The sequence below is a fragment of the Callorhinus ursinus genome, unplaced genomic scaffold, assembly GCF_003265705.2.
Source record: "Callorhinus ursinus isolate GAN/ISIS: 27379988/994484 unplaced genomic scaffold, GSC_fseal_2.0 scaffold29, whole genome shotgun sequence".
NCBI classification, from domain to species: Eukaryota; Metazoa; Chordata; class Mammalia; order Carnivora; family Otariidae; genus Callorhinus; species Callorhinus ursinus.
Genome location: NW_027397091.1, coordinates 10,645,444 through 10,668,589, shown reverse-complemented (window position 1 = coordinate 10,668,589; position 23,146 = coordinate 10,645,444). Strand labels below are relative to the sequence as shown.

At 36.6% G+C, this 23,146-nt stretch overlaps 1 protein-coding gene across 1 annotated transcript in view; it reads left to right on the top strand.

Annotated features, from left to right (window-relative positions):
* TASP1 (taspase 1) overlaps positions 1-23,146 on the top strand; it is a 264,833-nt gene that overhangs the window by 93,714 nt on the left and 147,973 nt on the right. Inside the window, exon 9 of the mRNA XM_073878472.1 lies at positions 18,781-18,900. Within this exon, the coding sequence (XP_073734573.1) occupies positions 18,781-18,900 (120 nt within the window). The remainder of the gene's footprint in view (positions 1-18,780; positions 18,901-23,146) is intronic.

The window sequence follows — 23,146 nt, the reverse complement described above, 5'->3', positions numbered from 1 at the left end:
GATTCAATAGCTAGTGGGTTGGGTTTCTTCCCAAGTCTTCCTTGAACCCATGCCAAACTATGCCTTAAATCTATACTGAGTCTTAAGTTGTAAGTGAGATAAGACTGAAGCAAGAAGTCATTGTTAACAAATCTTAACAGCTGCTTTTATTTTGTAATGAAAGTAACCCGTGGTTTTTTAGGGGGCTTGTAAGCTGGCATCAGATATTGTCAGCCCTATAAATTCTCCCTCAGTTTTTAGTATTCAACAGTTCTGTAGAGTCTCCATTTAATTTTAGTGTTTAACAGAATTAGTGGAGAAAAAAAGAGCATTCCTTCATATCACTGGAACAGTCACAGGTGATCTTGTATATAATGTAGAAATCACCATAATGTAGCTTTTCTAAAAGGATAAACCTCCAGTAAATGGAATTTGATTGGGACTACAGATGGAAGCCTTGCCATCTAGGAACTGACTCAGACCATGGTATTAAGAGCATCAGATTCTAAGTCAAATCTTTTAAATATGTCCTCATTTGATATCACCAGGCACTTAGGACCTGAGTTGGCCCATTATAGACATAGTGATGCTGACACCCCGTGCAGCTAGTAAGACCAGCAGAATAAACCAATATGTGAAAAGACAAGTGTGTGTACACACACAGAGTAATAACAGGGGTGTTTTAGGGTCAGAAGACAAGAACCAGTGCTTAATTAGGTTGAAGGAGAACTATCTTTGAGTTCTTACAGTCTTGATTGGGCTACCTTTTCTCTAATCAGCCTCAAAGATTTTGATAAATAGAAAGATGCCAGGAACCATTTAGAAGTCAAGACCTGAGGGTGGGATTACTTGAGGAATTGAGGGAGAAGGGCAAGCTAATAGATGGGGCACAGTGGACCATGAGTTCTAGTCTGAGTCTGCCATTGACTAGTCCAGAGACCTTGGGCAAACCTGGAGCCTCTCTAGACTTTAGTTTTTTCAACAGTAAAGTCAGCATGCTGGGCCAGATGATTACCATGGTTTCTTTCCAGTTTGATAATTCTCTGATCTATTTTCAGTAGCAATGTGGAGTTTGTCCAAATCCCTTTTCTGGATCCTCTCATTAAAAGATTATTTTCTCTAGTATATCCTAAACCTGGCAGACCATTAGATTCATCTGGGGAATTTTACAACTGTAGATTCTTAGGCCCTACTCTCAATATACTGAATCAAAATCTGTAGTGATGGGTAAGTTAATGGGCCAGCGTTTGAAAATTATTGCTTTGTTATGCATAATTATGTCAGAGTGGACCTAGAAAAACATCTGCTTAGTAAACATTGTTAAATGCACACAGAACATTCTAGACAAGTTAGGAATTATATAATTGTATCCAGTTAATAACTTCATGTGCATGTCACTCATTTAGCTTTCCTCCAGGTGGACTAGAGCTCCTTACTCCCTTCTCTGTGCTTCAGAGTTTGTCTCCAGGTCATTGTCATTGTCCACAGGTATCTGTTTTAATTACCATGGTTTCTCAGCTTTGCATATAGTAAGTGCTCAGTAAACATTTGTTTAATGAATATATTTTTTTGTTTTGTTTTTTGCTTGTTTTGTTGATTTGTTTTTTGGTATTATTACCACCATCAAGTCTATAAATTTTCATCCTTGATGGCTGGACAGTTGCAGTATCTGCATAACTGGCTTCCCTGCTTCTAGCCTTACTCAGTTCCTCCTTAAACCTGTATATATTGTCCCAGGATACATTTCCTTAAAAATACTTGCATTGGTCTTATTCTGGGAGAAACCTTAATAGAATCTTTACTATTTGTAGGTTAAAACCCAACTTATTAGCCTGACTTTACAAATCCTCTTGAAACTTGGACCCAACCTACTTTTCTATTATTTTCCTTTGAGAATTATCTTTTTCTCTTGCCAAATACATTTGATTTTTCATGAATTTACTGGAAGTTCTCACTTCTGTGTTTTTGCTTTGTCTCTTTTCCTTCATATGTAATAATAATAATGGAATGCCATCCACTTCTCTGCCTACTGAAATTCTTTTTGTAGGATTACAGTGAATTTTAGTTATTATTAATTATTATTTTTTATTGTTATGTTCTATTAGCCAGTGTATCGTACATCATTAGTTTTTGATGTAGTGTTCAACGATTCATTAGTTGCATATAACAGCCAGTGCTCATCATAACACATGCCCTCCTTAATACCCATCACCTGGTTACCCCATCCCCCAATTCCCCCTCCCTTCTCCAACCCTCAGTTTGTTTCCTGGAGTCCAGAATCTCTCATGGTTTGTCTCCCTCTCTGATTTCTTCCCATTCAGTTTTCCCTCCCTTCCCCTGTGGTCCTCCACGCTATTCTTATGTTCTACATATGAGTAAAACCATATGATAATTGTGTTTCTCTGCTTGACTTATTTCACTTAGCATAATGCCCTCCATTTCCATCCGTGTTGATGCAAATGGTGAGTATTCATCCTTTCTGATGGCTGAGTAATATTCCATTATATATATGAACCACATCTTCTTTATCCACTTAGTCTGTTGAAGGGCATCTTGGCTCCTTCCACGGTTTGGCTATTGCGGACATTGCTGCTATGAACATTGGGGTTCAAGTGTCCCTTCTTTTCACTACATCTGTATCTTTGGGGTAAATACCTAGTAGTGCATTTGCTGGGTTGTAGGATAGCTCTATTTTTAATGTCTTGAGGAACCTCCATACTGTTTTCCAGAGTGGCCGTGCCAGCTTGCATTCCCAACAACAGTGTAGGAGGGTTCTTCTTTCTCTACATTCTCACCAACACTTATTGTTTCCTGTCTTGCTAGTTTTTGCCATTCTAACTGGTGTAAGGTGGTATCTCATTGTGGTTTTGATTTGTATTTCCCTGATGGCTAGTGATATTGAACATTTTTTCAAGTGTCTGTTAGCCATTTGTATGTCTTCTTTAGAGAAGTATCTGTTCATGTCTTCTGCCCATTTATTGACTGGATTATTTATATATTGGGTGTTGAGTTTGAGAAGTTCTTTATAGATGTTGGATGCCAGCCCTTTATCTGTAATGTCATTTGCAAATATCTTCTCCCATTCCATGGGTTGCCTCTTAGTTTTGTTGACTCTTTCCTTTGTTGTGCAAAAGCTTTTTATCTTGATGAAGTCCCAAAAGTTCATTTTTGCTTTTGTTTCCCTTGCCTTTGTAGACATGTCTTGAAAGAGGTCGCTGTGGCCAGTGTCGAAGAGGTTACTGCCTATGTTCTCCTCTAGGATTTTGATGGATTCCTATCTCACATTTAGGTCTTTCATCCATTTTGAGTTTATCTTTGTGTATAGTGTAAGGCAATGGTCTAGTTTCATTCTTCTGCATGTGGCTGTCCAGTTTTCCCAGCACCATTTATTGAAGACTGTCTTTTTTCCATTGGATATTCTTTCCTATTTGTTGAAGATCAGTTGACCATTTCCAGGGTCTCTATTCTATTCCATTGATCTGTATGTCTGTTTTTGTGCCAGTATCATGCTGACTTGATTATCACAGCTTTGTCATATAGCTTGAAGGTCAGACATTGTGATACCCCCAGCTTTGGTTTTCTTTTTCAACAATCCCCTGGCAATTTGGGGTCTTTTCTGGTTCCATACAAATTTTAGGATTGTTCCATCTCTGTGAAAAATGTCAATGGTATTTTGATAGGGATTGCATTGAATGTGTAGATTGCTCTGGGCAGCATAGACATTTTTACTGTATTTATTCTTCCAATCCATGAGCATGGAATGTTTTTCCATCTCTTTGTGTCTTCCTCAATTTCTTTCATAAGTGTTCTGTAGTTTCTAGAGTATAGATCCTTTACCTCTTTGGTTAGGTTTATTCCTAGGTATCTTACGGTTTTTGGTGCTATTGTAAATGGAGTTGATTCCTTAATTTCTCTTTCTTCAGTCACATTGTTAGTGTACAGAGATGCAACTGATTTCTGTGCATTGATTTTGTGTCCTGCCATGTTGCTGAATTGCTGTATGGGTTCTAATAATTTGGGGTGGAGTCTTTTGGGTTGATTTTATATCCTGCCACGTTGCTGAATTGCTGTATGAGTTCTAATAATTTGGGGGTGGAGTCTTTTGGATTTTCCACATAAAGTTATCATGTCATCTGTGAAAAGAGAGAGTTTGACTTCTTTGCCAATTTGAATGCCTTTTATTTCTTTTTGTTGTCTGATTGCTGTTGCTAGGACTTCTAGTACTATGTCGAACAAAAGTGGTGAGAGTGGGCATCCCTGTCATGTTCCTGACCTTAAGGGAAATTCTAATCCAAGTCCAGCTCTAATCCAACGACCAGCTTAAATGCCACCCAGATCAGAACAAATTTCTTTCTTCTACTTAGTGCATATAATGGGTAGTCAGTAAATACTTGTTGAATTATCCACACATTTGCCATTTTGAGATTGGTGTGTATGGTTACTTTATAATATTGTGTAGGCTCATGGAGCCATGAGCATTTTGTTTCTTTATCTTTATCACAGTGCCTAGAAACAATGCCTTTACTCAGCTAACATTACTAACAAACATCTACAAAAGATGATTCTGATATTAATTTTGAGAGAGAACAACCCATATGTTATTTTCTTCAATTGTAATGTTTATGGTCTTTCAAGATGAGTTTGAATCTGTTATTTAAGTGCCTCAAGCATACATTAGTCTAAAACAGTGCTTTGCTGTTTACCAGTAAGCTTGTTTCTGGGGATGTAACGAAAAAAGAGAGGATATCTGAAATATTACTAATAATATAACTGTACTGCCTCAATATTGTGGATAGATATTATATAAGTAGGTGAGGGAAATGATTGTGGGGAAATAATATTTTAGAAACAGTCCACAATCTCAACCAACCATTTCATAGAGGTGAGTCAGGAAGTGCCCACAAGGGGGCGTGCCCATCTAGAGAAAACTTGACGACGCAGGTAAAATGCCTGTTTTACAAATGCACTTCTAGATCATGTCTTTTTTTCTAGGAAAAAGAATGGACCCTCACCACTATAAGAATTTCTACCCATTTCTAGCACCTGTTTATTTTGGTTGTGTGATTTTACCAGAAGGGACAGGTGACAAAATAGAAATGGGGGTTGCCTTGCAAGCTTACTTTATGAAGCTTGTGATTATGTTTTCCCCCCCTGTGTTGAGAGCATTTTCATTTTGCAAGCATTGCCATCTCTTCTGTGGTCATTTTGGGTCATTTGCTCAAGGGATAGGCAGTGCTCCATTTTCATTGCTCTGTTGATTTGTGTAACCTGAGGTTATGTGGAACTCACACCAGCAAGTCACCTTGAGTATACAGACTTTGAGTGATGTTTCCACCAGAGGCCATGGCCTCATGGGATCCTTAGTTTTTCTTTCCAATTCCTATTTTACCTTTGACTTCAGCATTATCACCAGCAAACATTTATTGAGTGCCCTTTATATGCAGGTTTTAGGGAGTAAATAGAGTAGATAGCACCTAGGCGCTGACCATTATATTTGGTCCAGGGGAATTAAACAATAAAGGGAACTCATATCATATAGCATGTGCTAGAAGAGTGAAGCAATCAGTGAGGGCCATGGGAATTGGTAGGATGGGGAAATCACTCTAAACTTGTTAAGTTCCTCATTGTAGGCTTTATGGAAGAGGTAGAATTTAAGCTGGGTCTTGGATGAAGGGGTAGGACTTAGGTATCTAGAAGGAGAGAAAGAGAAAGTCTTAAATTTAGAAGCCTGTAGGTAGTGAAGCTTGGTTGTACTACAGAGTTTCTGTAGGACAGTGGTTTCAAAGTCAGATGCTTCTGGGGGCCAGCCAGGTAGCCTAAATGTGTGAGACAATCTAGAAAGGTGGAGCACTTGGTGATACATGTTCCATTTTGAGGTATGGAAAAACAAAATGTGTAACACTAAAAAAGACATGTATCATATTACCTCACTGATATGAGGAATTCTTAATCTCAGGAACAAACTGAGTGTTACTGGAGTGGTTGGGGGTGGGAGGGATGGGGTGGCTGGGTGATAGACATTGGGGAGGGTATGTGCTATGGTGAGCGCTGTGAATTGTGCAAGACTGTTGAATCACACATCTGTACTTCTGAAACAAATAACGCAACATATTTTAAGAAAAAAGAAAAAGAAGAAGATAGCAGGAGAGGAAGAATGAAGGGGAGTAAGTCAGAGGGGGAGACGAACCATGAGAGATGATGGACTCTGAAAAACAAACTGAGGGTTCTAGAGGGGAGGAGGGTAGGGGGATGGGTTAGCCTGGTGATGGGTATTAAAGAGGGCACGTTCTGCATGGAGCACTGGGTGTTATGAACAAACAATGAATCATGGAACACTACATCAAAAACAAATGATGTAATATATGGTGATTAACATAACAATAAAAAATTAAAAAAAAATTACACTTGGCTGTTGAAAGCAAACTCTGGTTTTGGCAGTTTGTAATCCCTGGTGGGGCATGACAGTTGATCAGATTCAACTGTACACAAAATTTAGCAAAGTGAAAAAGGCCATAGAGGCCTTAAGTCCACAGCCAGAGTTCTCCCTGGACATTTGTCTACTTTTATTTACACGGACTGTACTTAGGAACAATGAGGAGAATATTTTGAAATATGTATGAATGGAGCCTATCCTGGTGACTGTTTGCATTAAACACAGGCTTTTGAGTGTTGGGAGTCTGAAAACATTCCTGAGGTTAATTTGAATGGCATTAAGATTTTTCAGGATATAGTACTATCTTAATTGGTTTGGATTATATTTTATATCCTAGAATATACTTAGCTCCTTTCCTACTCTTTGTGATTCCTCCTTTGTGATTTTCTCTTTACTTTCTAATAAAATTTTAAGGTATTGAGGAATAAAAGGAAAAAAGTATGTGGGCATTTTTTCTTTCCCTTTTGTTTTTTAATATGCTTATCTTTAGTAGTTGTGTATTTATGATTTTTAATGATTTATATTTTGGGGGTATACTCATAATTGTATATAGTCAGATAGATATTGCTGTACTTTAAAAAATCTCATATCAAATAAAGTAACTTATTACTGTATTATTAAAGTCAGTGTCAAATATTCAATCTGGAGAGGGTCAAGTTTACTCCAAGGTCAAGTTTAAATCCAGGTTAAAGGACCCATCCCAGTTGTCATGGTGTTTCATAGGCAAGAATAGACTCCAGATTGTCCCAGTTACCTTCTAATCCTTTCTCTGTTATTCCCCACTGCTTTAAGACTCAGTTCAAAGGCCAGTGGAGCTCTGGTATTTAAAAGAAAAAGTGTAATTTTATCCAGAGAAGGTAAATGTATGGAAATGAAAGAAAGACCAGAGGTCCAGACCATGGCCAGGTGTTCCTGGAAAGAGCCAAATTGGACAACTAAATTGAAAAAGGTTGACTACTCTTATTAAAGAGACTTTGTTGCTGTCTGTTTAATTAGCAAGGTCTTAGTTCATTTATTTGGGTGTTTTTTAAATCTGCCTAGGTAGTGAAGTTCATAGCCTATTAGTGAGTATGCTGGTAGTGTGTTGTGCTATCTCTGTCATTGAAGTACTGTGATATATGTGCCTGTATGAAGGGGAACTGCCAGATAATCTTTATTCCCTCCTCTCTTGAACATGTTTCCCAGACGGTGATGACTGAGTTTAAGATGGTCTCCGGTGGAAAAAGCAAAGTTATAACTAAAGCGTAGTATATGTGTTACTTGTGTAGAGCTTTTAGGAAAGTGATTTGGAGTTAGGGAAAGTGAATTGGTTAGTCAAAAATGAAAGAGTGTGATCCGGTGCCAGATGACCCAAGAGGATGGGAGGGCAGTAAAGAAGTGTTGGCCAAAAGAAAAACATTGAATGACCAATATCAAGACATCTAATTTCTTTATAGATTAAGTGAGAGGCTTAATGTTTGATGGTAAGAGTCTTAAAAGTTTGTTTTGAATAGTAGGCCGGAGGGCATGCAAAACCTCCTGAAATAAAGATAACTCCTGTATCGTGAGAAGGGGTCTGGATTTATGTGTGGTTATTATGAGGACCAGGCAAGATTTCACAGCAGTTGTTTAAGGACATACTTTTGGAAAAGAACCTATTCAGGAGTGATGTGCAAAAGCATTACGTTTAGGAAAGATCTAAATATGAAATAATCAGAGAGAAATATGTGAGGTAATTAGGAAAATTGGTTAGGCTGAGTTTGGATCTTGCATATATATTGAACAAGATGCAATTTCAGAGGGCACGGAGTTTGATTTATTGATGAAGGTCAATTAAAAACTATTTGTGATACTTTGTTAGTTGCTGCGTACAGGTGGACGGGGAGCAAGATAAGCCACAAAAGATCCCAGGACAAGCCAGCATATAAAGAGTTTTCCCCATAGAGGGGAGAACCACCTGTTTCAGGTTGGTGCAAGGGCCTCCTGTGTGGTTGGAGAGAGATTAAGGAAATCCTTTCTGGAGTTATTTGAGGCCTCAGGAATTGAAGAAGGACAGTATTTTGCTATGGGGTGGGGAGGTGGGTAGCAGGGGTGTGGGGAGCCACTTTTGCATTGGACGAAGTGTGAATGTCAGTGTCTGCTCTTACTCCAGAGAGCCAGCCTTCTCTCCAGAGGAGAAGGCAGGAGGGCTGGACCTTTGCTGGGATTCAGGTGACACATGGAGAAAATTATTGCCTATCAGATTTAATTTATTCAGTTCATTCATTCAACAAGTAGTTTTTTTACAAAACCAACTTTGCCTTTTTCCCCCGATCTATTTATTTAATGTTTATTTCTGTGTCACTGATTTTTCATCTTATCTCTGTTTTCTCCTTTCTTTGTGTTTATATTGTTCCGTAACTTGTTTAGTTGGACACTTAGGTCATGTTTTCTTCTTTTCTATTATCAACATTTTGGGTATAAGTTTTTCTCTATGTACCATTTTGCTGTATCTCACAAGTTTTGAAAGTAATATTATTAATTATTAAGTATTTTTGTTTCTATTTAGATTTCTTGTTTGATTCATAAGCTACTTAGAAGTATTTTTTCTTTTTTAATTTCCAAATTTTGTTTACTTTTATTGACTCCTAACTTAATTGTATCATATTCAGAGAGCATATTCTATTTGATACTATTTCTTGAAATTTGTTGTAACTTAGTTTATGGTTTTGTGTATGATCAGGTTTTATAAATATTTATATACATTTGAAAATGTTTCCCTCAGGTACAGCCACTCTGGCGAACAGTATGGAGGTTCCTCAAAAAGTTAAAAATAGAACTACCCTACAATCCAGCAAATGGCACCACTAGATATTTACCCAAAGGATACAAAAATACAGATTCAAAGGGGTACATGCACCCCAATGTTTATAGCAGCATTATCAACAATAGCCAAACTCTGCAGAGAGCCCAAATGTCCATCGACTGATGAATAAAGAAGAGGTGGTATATATATATATACTATGGAATATTATTCAGCCATCAAAAAAGTGAGATCTTGCTATTTGCAACGACATGGATGGAGCTGGAGAGTATAATGCTAAGTGAAATAAGTTAGAGAAAGACAAATACCATATAATCTCACTCATAATGTGGAATTTAAGAAAGAAAACAGCTGAACATATGGGAAGGGGGAAAATCAAAAAAGGAGAGAAGGAAACACACCATAAGAGACTCTTAACAATAGAGAACAAACTGAAAGTTGATGGAGGGAGGTGGGTGGGGGATGGGCTAGAATGGTGGTGGGTATTAAAGAGGGCACTTGTGATGAGCACTGGGTGTTGTATGTAAGTGATGAATCACTGAATTCTACTCCAGAAACCAATATTGCACTGTATGTTAACTAAAATTTATATAAAAAGAAAATAATGTTTCCCCTCTAATTGTTGGGAACAGAATTCTATGAAAGCTAGGCAATCACACTTTTTAATGTACAATTTGGGTCTTCTGTTTCTTACTGGTAGTTGAAAGAAATATATTGAAATATTTCATTATGAGGTATGGTTTGTTGCTTTCTCCTTGTTGGTACGCTTTTGCTTTAAATATATTTGAGGCTATTCTTTTTTAGTACATGCAAATTTAGAATTACTATATCTCTATATCTGGTAAGTTAAACTTTCAGCATTTATCATATAGAGATTCTATCTCTATTAATACCTTTTGTCTTAAAAGGTATTACTTTGCTTGACGTTAATACAGCTACATTGTTTGGACTGGTATCTGCTTAGCATATCTCTTCCCCCCCCCCCGCCCCATCCTTTTACTTTAAAATTTTCCATTTCCTTATGCTTTAAGTGTATCTCCTATAAATAACATACAGCCAGATTTCAGAACCCAACCTGACATTCTAATAACATGTTATTATTTTTAAAGACAATATTAGTTTTGATTTACATGCAGTTTTGCCATTTTATTTGCTTCCTTCTTTTGTGACTGATTGTCCTTCTTGGATTATTGTCTTAAGTCTGTTTGGGCTACTCTAACAAAATACCATAAACTGGGTGGCTTATAAACAACAGAAATTTGTTTCTCACAGTTCTTTAGGCTGGGAAGTCCAACATCAAAACCCAGGCAGATTTGGTGTCTGTTGAGGGTGTGCTTTCTAGACGGTCATCTTTGTGCTATAACCTCGTATGGCAGACAGAAGGGGCAGGGGAGCTTCTTGGGTCTCTCTAGAAGGGCATCAATCCCATTCATGAGGGCTCTGCCATCTTTCAGTGCCCTACCTCCTAGGTAGCCTCACCTTGGCAGCTAGGATTTCAATATATGAATTTTGGAAGGACACAAACATTCAAATCATAGCAATTATTTTCCTTCTTCTTGAAGTATATCATTCACTTGTTTATTCATGCATCCATTCAACAAATCTTTGTTGAATGCCTAAGAGATGTGAAGTGCTTTTCTCAGTGCTTAGCAAATGGTAATAAATAAACTATACAAAGAGTATGCTGCTACCTTTGTGAATCTTCCAATCTTGTGGGGGAGATTGGCAATTTAAACAATGCAAAAATAAATTGTACAGTTTAGGAGATGTTGGGATGCTATGGAAAAAAATAAAGTCAAGCCAAGAAAGGGAGATTAGGTCTGCATGTGAGTAGGTGATAGGGAGGACATAGACAGAGGTCAGGTTGTAGTATTAAAAGGAATGGTCCTTCAGGCATTCATTAAGTGCAGGTCTCTTGGTGGTAAACTCTACTTATTTACAAATATCTTTGTTTTATTTTTGTTCCTAAAAGATAATCTTGTTGGGCACCTACTTCTGGGTTACAGTTACTTTTCTCTGAGTACCTTGAAGATAACCACAGTCTTCTGACTTTCACTGGGCTTCTCTAAATTCTGTCATTCTATTGTGGGTGATCTTTTCTTTCTAGCTGGCTCCTTTCCTTTCTCTGTAGCTTCTGGGAGATCTGGATTCTTATATTTCATCACTTCTGGAAAATTTTAGCTTTTTCTCTTTCATTATTTTCTCTTCTTTATTCTGTCTGTTCCTTCAAGTTGGACATATGTTAGACTTTCTCTCACCCATACTTTATTTTTTTGCCATCTCTTTCGTGTTTTACTACTTAACAATTGTAATCGAATGTGTATTAAATGTTATATAAATATAAATGTGTTATAGTATTAGGACAAAAATAGAAAATTTATTATGACTTGATGTTTTGAATTCTTGGTTGTGTACTTTTAGATAAATACATCAGCTATTGATTTTTTTAGAGGTAAAGCTTACATGTGGTGCAATGCACACATTTTAAGTATATAATTTGATGAATTTTGACTTGCATAAAGCCATGTAGCCCATACCACTATTAAGATATAAAACATTGCCATTACTCCAGAAAGTTTTCTCATGCCCCTTCATAGTCAAGCTCCTCTCCCAAGACAACCATTTTTCTGGTACTTTTTCACCACAGAGTAGTTTTACCTTTTCTAAACTTTTGTATAAATGGGATCATATATTACATACTCTGTTGTATCCAGCTTTTTACTCAGTGTACATCTAAAAGATTATCCATACTGTTGTACATATCACTAGTTCCTTTTTATTGCTGGGCAGTCCTCCCCCATTGTCTATATCACAATTTGTGTACCCATTTCCCTCTTGATAGGCATTTGGGTTGTTTCTAGGTTTTGGCTGTTGCAGTTAAAAGTGCTGTGAACATTTTTCACAGGTCTTTTGTTTTATCTATTTTGATTTCTCTTGGGTAGATATTTAGGGTTTAATTGCTGGGTGCATGTTTAATTTAGAATTTTGATTTAGAATTTAAAAGTTGTGATTAATATTTATTCCAGAAAAATAAGAAGCCAGATCAGATATATTCATCATAATATTTTTAAACTGATATTTGTAATCATCGAGGTGTGTTCTCTAAGTATTTTGATCAGATGAATGCAATTTAATGATCTAGCTAATATTATCTTAAGGACTTTGTCAGACTATCATTCTTAAATTCCTTAATTTTTATTTCAACTCCAGTGTATCTTAGGTTTATTCCTTAACCAGTGGTTCATTATAAGTATAAAATAATTTTAATTGAACAGCATATGAATAAGAATAAAAATTTAAAGCTGTATGAAACTACCCTTGTGGTTTTACTGTTCAGCTGTGTAATAATTTAAGTCAGGAGTATATTCATCTGGTCTCTTCCATCACGTACACGTGCTCACTCAGCATGCACACTGAGGTTCTCAAACTGTTCCATTTTGAAACAAAAAAAATCCATAATTCATTATTTGAAATATCATTTTAAAAGCCAAGATTAAAAGCATGGCTTTTTCTAAGTTGAATGTTGCAGGCCTCAGAACACTGTCTAGGTATTCTGTCATTTGGAAAACATTGTCTTTTGCTGTCTTTGAGGGTTTGGAATTTTTAGGTAATGCCCTGGAACTTTGTTATGGTATGAATTTATAATTAAAGCTGTAATGTAGATATATTAAAGCCCCTTAAAAGCATGGTTAACCCACTTTATTTTTATTTTGAGCTAAAAATGTTTCTGTTAACTTTTGTTGAGTGATTTAAGGAATAAATTACAATTTTTATATAATTTTTTTCTCTGTTGTAGATATGTTTTACACTAATTTGTGTAGTGCTGCAAAGATATTTAATGCATACTTATTAAACAAAGAAAATTAAGGGTTATTTAAGAATAGACATCTTGACTGTAATTTGCAGAAACATCATTTATAGTATTGGGCATCAGAAGGGTGATTTTCTTTTTTTTTTTTTTAATTTAAACTCAGTTGGTGAACGTATAATACATCATTAGTTTTGGATGGAATGTTCAATGAATCATTAGTTGCGTATAACACCCAGTGCTCATCACATCACGTGCCCTCCTTAATACCCATCACCCAGTTACCCCATCCCCCCACCCACCTCCCTTCCCATTCAGCTTTCCTTCCCAGAGGGTGATTTTCCAAGGATAGAAGAAAAAGGTCATTGGGTGTTCTTATTTCCAAATTTTCCTTGGTTTCAGCCAAGCCAGATACACGAGAGTAGATAATCCAACTAAATCATACTTTGTTTACACATACCTAATATACTTAATCCTTTAGTGGCCCCACTGTGGGGCTGGTTTGTGGGAGATAAACATGGAGCCAGATCTAGGTCTCTGGTAGCCAGAGCTAATCCATGGTTAGAATACTCAAAGACATAAAGCTTTATGCTGCCATTAATGTACTGTCATGGAGGGCATAAGTCATCTGCTTTTCTCAAGTGGAAACTCATGCCAATTATAATCATGCTCATAAACCTAACAAAGGTGTATCATGAAGGTTTGGGATCTTTTCAAAAAATGTATTTGTCTTTATTATTGTATTAAGTTAATTCCACCGTATACCAGTTTCAGGATACTTATCTATTTGATATTATTTTTGCATTTTAACTCTGATATTTGAGTAACTCTGTGTAGAAGAAAGACCAGGTTAATGAGATAAGTAACTGATAGATGATGTCTCTTGGCAGATTTCAGAGTTAGAACACAGATTGGAAGCATAATTTTCTCGTGGGATATACCTAAACTTTGTTTTAAGGGATTTATTCCTTTTAAAGTAGTTATGTGTTACTTAATTTAATTTTACAATAATTGTGTAATAGCCATCGCCAGTTTGGAACAGAGAAAAATAAAAACTTTTGACATTAAGCCCAACATGATTACTAGTTTATTGGTGACTTGAAGAAAGTGTTATTTCAGTGTTTTCCATAACACATGCAATCTCTATGAAAACTTTAGTTATTTATTATTTTCTTTTTATTTTCTTTTTTAAATTTTATTTTATTTTATTGTTGTTAATCACCATACAGTACATTAGTTTTTTTTAATTTTTATTGTTATGTTAATCACCATACATAACATCATTAGTTTTTGATGTAGTGATCCATGATTCATTGTTTTCGTATAACAGCCAGTGCTCCATGCAGTACATGCCCTAACTTTATATACATGTGTTTATTTTTTTATTTTTTATTTTATTTTATTTATTTTTATTTTTAAAGATTTTATTTATTTATTTGACAGAGACAGAGATAGCGAGAGCAGGAACACAAGCAGCGGGAGTGGGGGAGGGAGAAGCAGGCTCCCTGCCTGCCAAGCAGGGAGCCCGCTGCAGGGCTCGATCCCAGGACCCTGGGATCATGACCTGAGCTGAAGGCAGACGCTTAACGACTGAGCCACCTGGGCACCCTATACATGTGTTTATTATAAGGGGAACTATACAGTTTATACAATTGCTTTTTAGTCACAAAAATTTTATCAGAAAAGTAATGCCAATAGCATGTTTCAGTCTAGGACAATAGGTGCATGTTTACCTATGTGGTGCATATACTTTTTAAAAAAATTTTATTATGTTAATCACCATAGGTGGTACATGTACTTTTAAGTATTTATGGAGTGTAAGAGCATAATATTAGCTCTATATAGTAACAGTCATTGTGTGTTTTTTAACCTTTCTAAGATTTCATTTCTGTACAAATGAGTTCTGTGAAATTATTATGGCCAAAATACCAGAGTTTGTCTTTCACTCAATTTATCTACACTTCATAAAAATGCTTAAATATTACTTCATCATCCTTAAATTGGCCTTTCAGTATGTGAAATCTATGAACTAATTCTTGAATATTTATGAAGTAATTCTGATTTTTGCAGGTGTGGCAAGCCCTTAGGAATATTTAGCTTAATTTGGAACAGGATTCTCTATTTTTTACTTGATTTTTCATTTTTAAAAACCAAATTACAGTAAATCCATCTACATATAATATTTTTGTATCTTTCTCTAGTAGTTTGGTTAGACAAGAATCCTCAGAGTTTATGATATCCTGATTGAAGTGCTAAGAGAATTGTTTTATAAGTAATGTATATCATTGTGTATAATTATGTATCCCCTCAGTTAACATTCTGTTTTACAGAATGCTTGGGATCAGCAGTCACAGTTAATAAAGAACTAATGAAGAATACCCTTTCTTGACTTTATTGTTGTCAAGGAAAGTATTTTATAGTTTCTGTTTATTTGTATGAGAGTTATCTGTTTCTGAAAGAACCATTATGAGTTCAATACTTTAAGATACTTTACAGTATGTTCATTGTGGTATGATCATGGTGATATGCCACCAATTGATAGTTGAACCAGACAGAACTTAAATCTTTTATGCTAACATAATCTTAGTCTTAGGTGGTTTAAGTTTCTCCTTCAGCAGATTTGTGCCCATAAAATTATTTGTCTTAAAATGAATAGAGCCCATGTTTGGCTGATAATGAATCCCATAGGATGTTCTCTTACCTTGTTTCTTAAGGTAGGGTCTGGGGATCAGCAATATCAGCATTGCTGGAGAGGTTGTTAAATGGAGAGTCTTGACCAATGCCAGATTACTTAATCAGAATCTGCATTTAACAGATTCACAGATGATTTGTGTATACATTAAAGTTTGAGAAGGCCTCCTGTAGAAGACATAAGACTTGGCATCTGGACAAGGAACAGACACTTCTGTATTTGAGATTGCAAGGGTATAAAGATTTAGGAATTATTTCTTAGAATAATGAAACAAATGTTCCCCCTTTAAAGTACATTTCTCTTTAGGATTATCCTTTTTTTTTCCCTGGAATAAAATGTGTCTAATGCAGTTCTTTACTTTTATACTTTCATCTTACCTACTGAAGAAGATAAACTTTACTTCTTCCATACCAAATGAGCAAACCTAGTTATTGTTAAGTCTTCCCTAAGGTAGTGGCATCCTCTGGATTTGCATGAAACTGAATCTTGAGAAAGGAGATGGAAAACTGAGGCCCCGATGTTAGAATGGCCTTGCATGTATCATCACTTATTTTTCTTGTTTTTGTGATGCCAGGGATTCAGACTTACTTTATTTCCCCCTAACTGAAGACTAAGTATGCCCACATGTCTGCTGTGTGCAAAATCATACAGTGGATCAGACCTTTCCTCAGAGAGTTTACAGTCAGGTTAGGGAACTGTTCTTGAAAGTCAGGCAGTCTACCACCTGCAGAGCTGTGGTATTCTGGGATATGGCCTAGACTTCCCTGGCTTGTTTAAAAGGGAAATAAAGCACTTATTTCAGGCAGCTACACGTTTTCTATTAAAGTAAGTAATGTCCTAGTGTATCAGTATATTTAAGGGGAGTTAGAATCTAAAGCAAAAACCAAAGAAATGTAAATGTCTAGATGGACCTTCTCCTAACAGACTTCATGTAATATTTTTTGAGGCATACTCTACCTCTGGTTTTTTCAATTTACTTGAAGTAAAAATCTTTTCCTTTCATCGTGTCTCCACTATTTCAGAACTCCCTCCAATGTTGTTCAACTTCTAAGGTGGCCCTAGGAACTCACTGACTTTTCTGGGGATTGCCTGAGTGTGTCATTTAAAAAACTTTTTAGCCAGGGATCCCTCAGTACAAATGAAGTCTTGCTCAGTAGTATGGGCAATAAACTACACAGGAGGAGTGGGTCTTGTTGAGTCTGGGGTTGTGCCTGGCTCTTTTATGCATTCTGGGGGGTGGGGGTGAGGGTGAGGGTGAGAATCTTGGGTTCTGGGGCACAGTTTAAAAACCAGTACTCAACACCCAAAAAACAAATAAGTCAAAAAATGAGCAGAAGACATGAACAGACACTTCTCCAAAGAAGACATACAAATGGCTAACAGACACATGAAAAAATGTTCATCATCATTAGCCATCAGGGAAATTCAAATCAAAACCACATTGAGATACCACCTTACACCAATTAGAATGGCAAAAATTGACAAGGCAAGAAACAACAAATGTTGGAGACGTTGTGGAGAAACGGGAACCCTCTTACACTGTTGGTGGGAATGCAAGTTGGTACAGCCACTTTGGAAAACAGTGTGGAGGTTCCTCAAAAAGTTAAAAATAGAGCTACCCTATGACCCAGCAATTGCACTCCTGGGTATTTACCCCCAAAGACACAGATGTAGTGAAAAGAAGGGCCTATGCACCCCAGTGTTCATAGCAGCAATGTCTGCAACAGCCAAACTGTGGAAAGAGCCAAGATGCCCTTCAGCAGATGAATGGATAAAGAAGATGTGGTCCATATATACAATGGAATATTACTCAGCCATCAGAAAGGATGAATACCCAACTTTTGCATCAAAAGTTGGACTGGAAGAGATTATGCTGAGTGAAATAAGTCAAGCAGAGAAAGTCAATTATCATATGGTTTCACTTATTTGTGGAACATAAGGAATAGCTTGGAGGACAATAGGAGAAGGAAGGGATAAATGAAGGGAGGGAAATCCGAGGGAGAGATGAGCCATTGAGAGACTATGGACTCTGAGAAACAAACTGAGGATTTTAGGGAGGGGCGGGGGATGGGTTAGTCTGGTGATAGATACTAAGGAGGGCATATACTGCATGGGGCAGTGGGTATTATATGAAAACAATGAATTGTGGATCACTACATCAAAAACTAATGATGTATGGTGACTAACATAACATAATAAAATAAAATTAAAAAAAAAATCAGTACTCTAGAGTGAGAACACTGCAATGACTTCTGTTAACTTAAAGACCTGCAGTAGCCTCCCTTGTTAATATACACAAGGAGATATTTTTTTATGAAACTTTTTTCCTGTTTCCTTTAATTCTGATTTTTATCCAGGATTATAAGGTTTGATTGTCTTGCACAGGTGACCCAGAAATCTTTGAGGTAGGAGACAGCTGCTTATAGTCAATACATGTGAAAAGCCTTAAGTTTGTGGGACTTGGGACAAGACACAGACATGCATAGATGCCTCCCAGGAATGTAGAGTTTTCTTTTATATAGTTGGCAAGCATATTATTAATACAGCAGAGAAAGGAGGTGGCCATCAATTTCTCACAAGCAAGGAATTGTAAAAGAAAATTATAGCATAGTATACTTCAAGATTGTGATGGCCATTCTCTTTATTTATTGTGCTGAATATATTACTTTTAGAAATTTGTATATAATATTTTTAAAAATACTAATAATCACATTTATTGGCTCACTTATGCCATAGATTTTTTCCTTTTACAGATTTTCAATCATGAACTTAAAACTGGAGATTAAGGGGACACTGTGATACACTATTTTATATTAGTTGGTGTTTTTTCTTTCTCCCTTAGGCATGCTAGGCTTATTATTAGAGAAGAGCAATAAGACACCTTTTGCTCAGGATTTTTCAGTAGAAAATACATTTTGACTTGAACAGGGTTTTAGTGGCAACTTGATAATAGATAATTTTAGGAGTTTGCTGAATTAGTATGATTTATGAATTATGAATTATGTATGTTTGAGAAGTGCTATGTGGTTATATCGAATTGTGACACCCTGTGCTCAGTGAGTGCTCATGCCCTGTTTGCTCTCCAGGAGAATGACTCAGGCACTTTGGACACAGTGGGCGCTGTAGTGGTGGACCACGAAGGGAACGTTGCTGCTGCTGTCTCTAGTGGAGGCTTGGCCTTGAAACATCCAGGGAGAGTTGGACAGGTAAGTAATTATGGGGTTTTTAAACTCTCTTTTCAATTTAAAACGGAATTTTCTAGCTCACCATTTTTTTAAGCCAGCAAAGCATTTTTTCTTTTGAAAAACAAAATTTCTGTGATTTTTTTTTTAACATTGATGTAGTACAAATCAGCAAGTACCTTTTCCAGATTCTAAAAAACCTCTCTCATAGTAATAGAGTTCTTATTGATCTTTAAAATCAGTAATACTATGTTTTGTTACTTCCAACAGGCTGAGTATCGGGTATTTAGTAGACATTAAAAAAAATATGAGTTGATCTTCATTTTCTTTCTTTGCAAATGTCATTCTCTTTAGGAGTAAACACTACCTGACTATATTGTTGTTTGCTTTTTAAGTGGGAAATGATTTTAGAGTTACATTGTGTATTTCCTCCATTCAAGGAATAGTAAAATTTTGATGCTCTAAATCCCTCTTCTGGTTAAGCATTTTAGCTATTTTATAGACTAACCAGTATTTCAGGTCACCAATAATACATGATACCATGCAAGAAATCTAATTTATGTGTAACTGGCATATTCCCAATTCACTTGCTCATCTTCACCACTCCTCCTTCCCCCATCTCCAAACTTTAGTTTTGTACTGAGAATATTTCACAGTCCATTTGATCTAGTAAGCTTTCTGAGTATAAACCAATTTGGTACATTACTTATGGGATTAATAAATATTTGTTGAGTGAACTAATGATTCCTGGAGTAGGTAAAGTAGTTGCAAGGGTTGTGCTTAAGCTGAGTACTTAGATCTCGTGTTACATGCAGAGCACTGCTTGGCGTATTTTGTATGCTTTGTCCCTCACATTTGGAAAAAAGTGGGTATCACAGTTGCTTTGGACATAGTGGTTAATGAATGCTTGGAGCAGAGTGATCTGATTCATGGAGGACATCTTTGCAAAGCTCCAAGTGATATTCCCTGATCTGCCCTTTATAGTGTATAAGCCTCTTACAATGCCATGGGGGGATGGGGTAGGGAAGAATAATTTTGTGCTACTCTTTGCCTGCCATACAGGGGGATTTATGGGGAATGATTACTCAACATGTGTACAATGCTTTGAAGTCATTATAAAAAGCCTTTGTCTGGTCATGGTGTTTTTCCACATTATAAAGCCCTGTGTATTTGTCAAGTTTGGAATAAGAACCAAGCTTGGCATATCAGATTTGGATGCCTTGGTGGAGGAGAGAGAAAAACCAGCATAGCCGCCTTCATTGCCTTGCAATTCCCATGACTTTCTCACTGTTTTTTTTTGTTTATTTTGGTTAGTAAAATAGCAACAAGAGAACCAAGGATAGTTCTGGACTATGTTAGCAGGATATTACGTTGAACAATCTTGAAGCCATTCCACATGGGACTGTTCTGGAAAAAGAAATACTTCTATAAAACTTAAACATATTGATTTTGCCCCTCTTAGCTAGTTTATGAAGACACAGTTTGTGAGAGATAAAATCAGGAAAGGGCATGGTGGATAGGAGTAAAGGTACTTACCAGGAAAATGCATTTGCTTAATTGGATTATATTGCTTAGATAGAGGAGATATAATGAGCCTAGAAAAATGAAAGCATCAGTTGACAGTAAGAAACCATTCTTCTTGATGATCAAGAGGGAAGGAAACAAAATATACAAAGTATTGAAAATGATGACTTTTTAAATGACTTTTTAAAAAATATGCTAAAATTAGAAGCTTTTATTTTTTCTTTAATTTTTTATTGTTATGTTAATCACCATTCATTACATCATTAGTTCTTGATGTAGTGTTCCACGAGTCATTGTTTATGTATAACACCCAGTGCTCCACGCAGAACGTGCCCTCTTTAATATCTATCACCAGGCTAACCCATCCCCCCACCCCCTCCCCTCTAGAAGCCTCAGTTTGTTTTTCAGAGTCCATCATCTCTCATGGTTTGTCTCCCCCTCCGATTTCCCCCCCTTCTAAAATTAGATGCTTTTAAATACATTTTAAATGCACAAGTGAAATGTTAAAAAGTCTTAGCATATTACCCTGCTCTAGACATATAATAACAACTGTTCAGATGGTGAAGTGGCATTTGAATTAGAATTTATTTTCTTGGCTTACCAACAATAGTTAGAATTTACAACTGGGACACGAGAAAGGAATTATTACATTCCACTCTCCCTCTACCTACAACTCAGCCCCACATAAATACACAGTTGAGTTTAGTGGTTAAGAGTGTGAACTTTGGATTCAGGTGGACCTTTAGTCTAATCTCACCTCTCCCTTACTGTAAACAAGTTGTTCAATGTCTTTAAGCTCCACTTTCCACAACTGTAAAATGGGTATAAATGGTTACCTTAGAAGATTAAATGATGTAGTATATTTAAATTGCTTATCACAGTCCCTCATAATATAGCTATATTATTAGCTATAACTACTGTTTATTAATCTCTTGCTATGTGCAGCAAGTGTGTTCATTCATGTGATCCTACAGCAGCATTATGAGGTGGGGGTTTTTGTTATGCTCATTTTATAAAGGAAAACAAGTCCCAAAGAAGATTAAATAATGATAATAATAATATTTATATGATCTATTTTTAATGAATGTTAATACCTTTGTTAAATGTTAATGAAGTTTTACTACTGAAAAGAAGGAAGCTTATTTTATTTTTGTTTTTTAAGACCTGCTTAAGGTTGTTATTTTTTTAAAAAGATTTATTTATTTATTTTAGAGAGAACAGGAGGAGGGGCAGAGGGAGAGAGAGAGAGAAGCAGACTCCTGGCTGAGCACAGAGCCTGACGGGGGGCTCTATCTCACTGTCCTGAGATCATGACCTGAGCCAAAATCAAGAGTCAGACGCTTAACTGCGCTACCTAGGCACCCCAAGCTTGTTATGTTTTATCCAAAGAAATGATAAGAGAGGGACATTCTCTGAGTCTTTCTTTTACCTGACCTATCACTGTCTGAGCTCAACTGATTTCAGAAGATTAAGAAGGGAGACAACTTTAGATCATGAAATTGAGGAGAAGTAGTATAAGGCGAATTTGCTTAGAGAGAAGAAACAAAGTAAGTGTTCTTTCTTTTCTAAAAAAAAAGAAAAAAAAATGACCTCCTTTAGGTTTCTTAGAGGTGTCCTTGTGGCCCTATTTGCTATTTTTGGGTGCAGGCTCCTGGTCAAGATAATTGTGGGGAATGGAAAGGATAGTGGACTAATGTCCAGGGTTTTCAGTGAAGGAAGAATAGGCCCTTCCCCTCAGGTTGCGTGTTCTCTGAGGCTTTGGCTCACCTAGCACCTGTCCCAGATAGTACCAGTTGAATGGCATATCCCACAAGTTTGCCAGTTTGGTCCTGAAATCCATGTGCTGAATCCCTTCTGTAGGGCTTTCAGTTCCCACTCTTACCCAACAGTCTTGTATAATTTAGAAGTATAGTGTTTTCAAAGGCAATAATAGATTTTATGCTGTTTGCCGTATTGGGAATGTTGTACTGAGTTCTTGGTTCTACTTATAAGAAAGCTATTGTCAGTGACAACTGGGGATGGCAACTGTGGGTCACATGAGCATGGGAGACTTCATTTCCAATTATCTTGAACTTTGGATTATTTCTCAAGGAGGGTGATTAGGGAAGTAGGGTGTGTGTGTGCATCTCAAAGTCTTGAAGAACAGTTCACAAATCTAGGATTATCTGAGTGAGAAAAGAGTAATCAGGGCACTTGGATAACTGTTTTAAAAAATTTAGAGAACTTCAGCAGGGAGGGTAAAGTAATTCCAGAGAGTAGAACCAGGATTAGTGGGTGGAAGTTATGATAAAGCAGATGTTCGTTAAAAAAATCTAAGGAAGAACTTTTAGCCAAAGGCAAGTGTCCAAAAGGGGAATATGTTCCCTCATGAGGTATCGAGGTTCTTGGTATCAGAAGTGCCTGGGATATTTCATGGAAATTCCTGCTCTGGGTGGAATATTGAAGCAAATGAGTTCTGAAGTCCTTATAAAAAAGAATGGAATATTGTAGAAAACTGGTCTGTCTGGTCATCATTCCCAGTCTTAACTTCTCCCCCAGTCCTTAAAAGTGACCTCCTAGAAAAGAACAGTTACTATTTTATGGGAATATCTTTTTCCTTCATCAGTCAGAAGTCATACTGAATACTTAGTGTATTGTAGTTTGTCGTCTTCTTCTTCTTCTTCTTCTTCTTCTTCCTTCTTCCTTCTTCCTTCTTCCTTCTTCTTCCTTCTTCCTTCTTCCTTCTTCCTTCTTCCTTCTTCCTTCT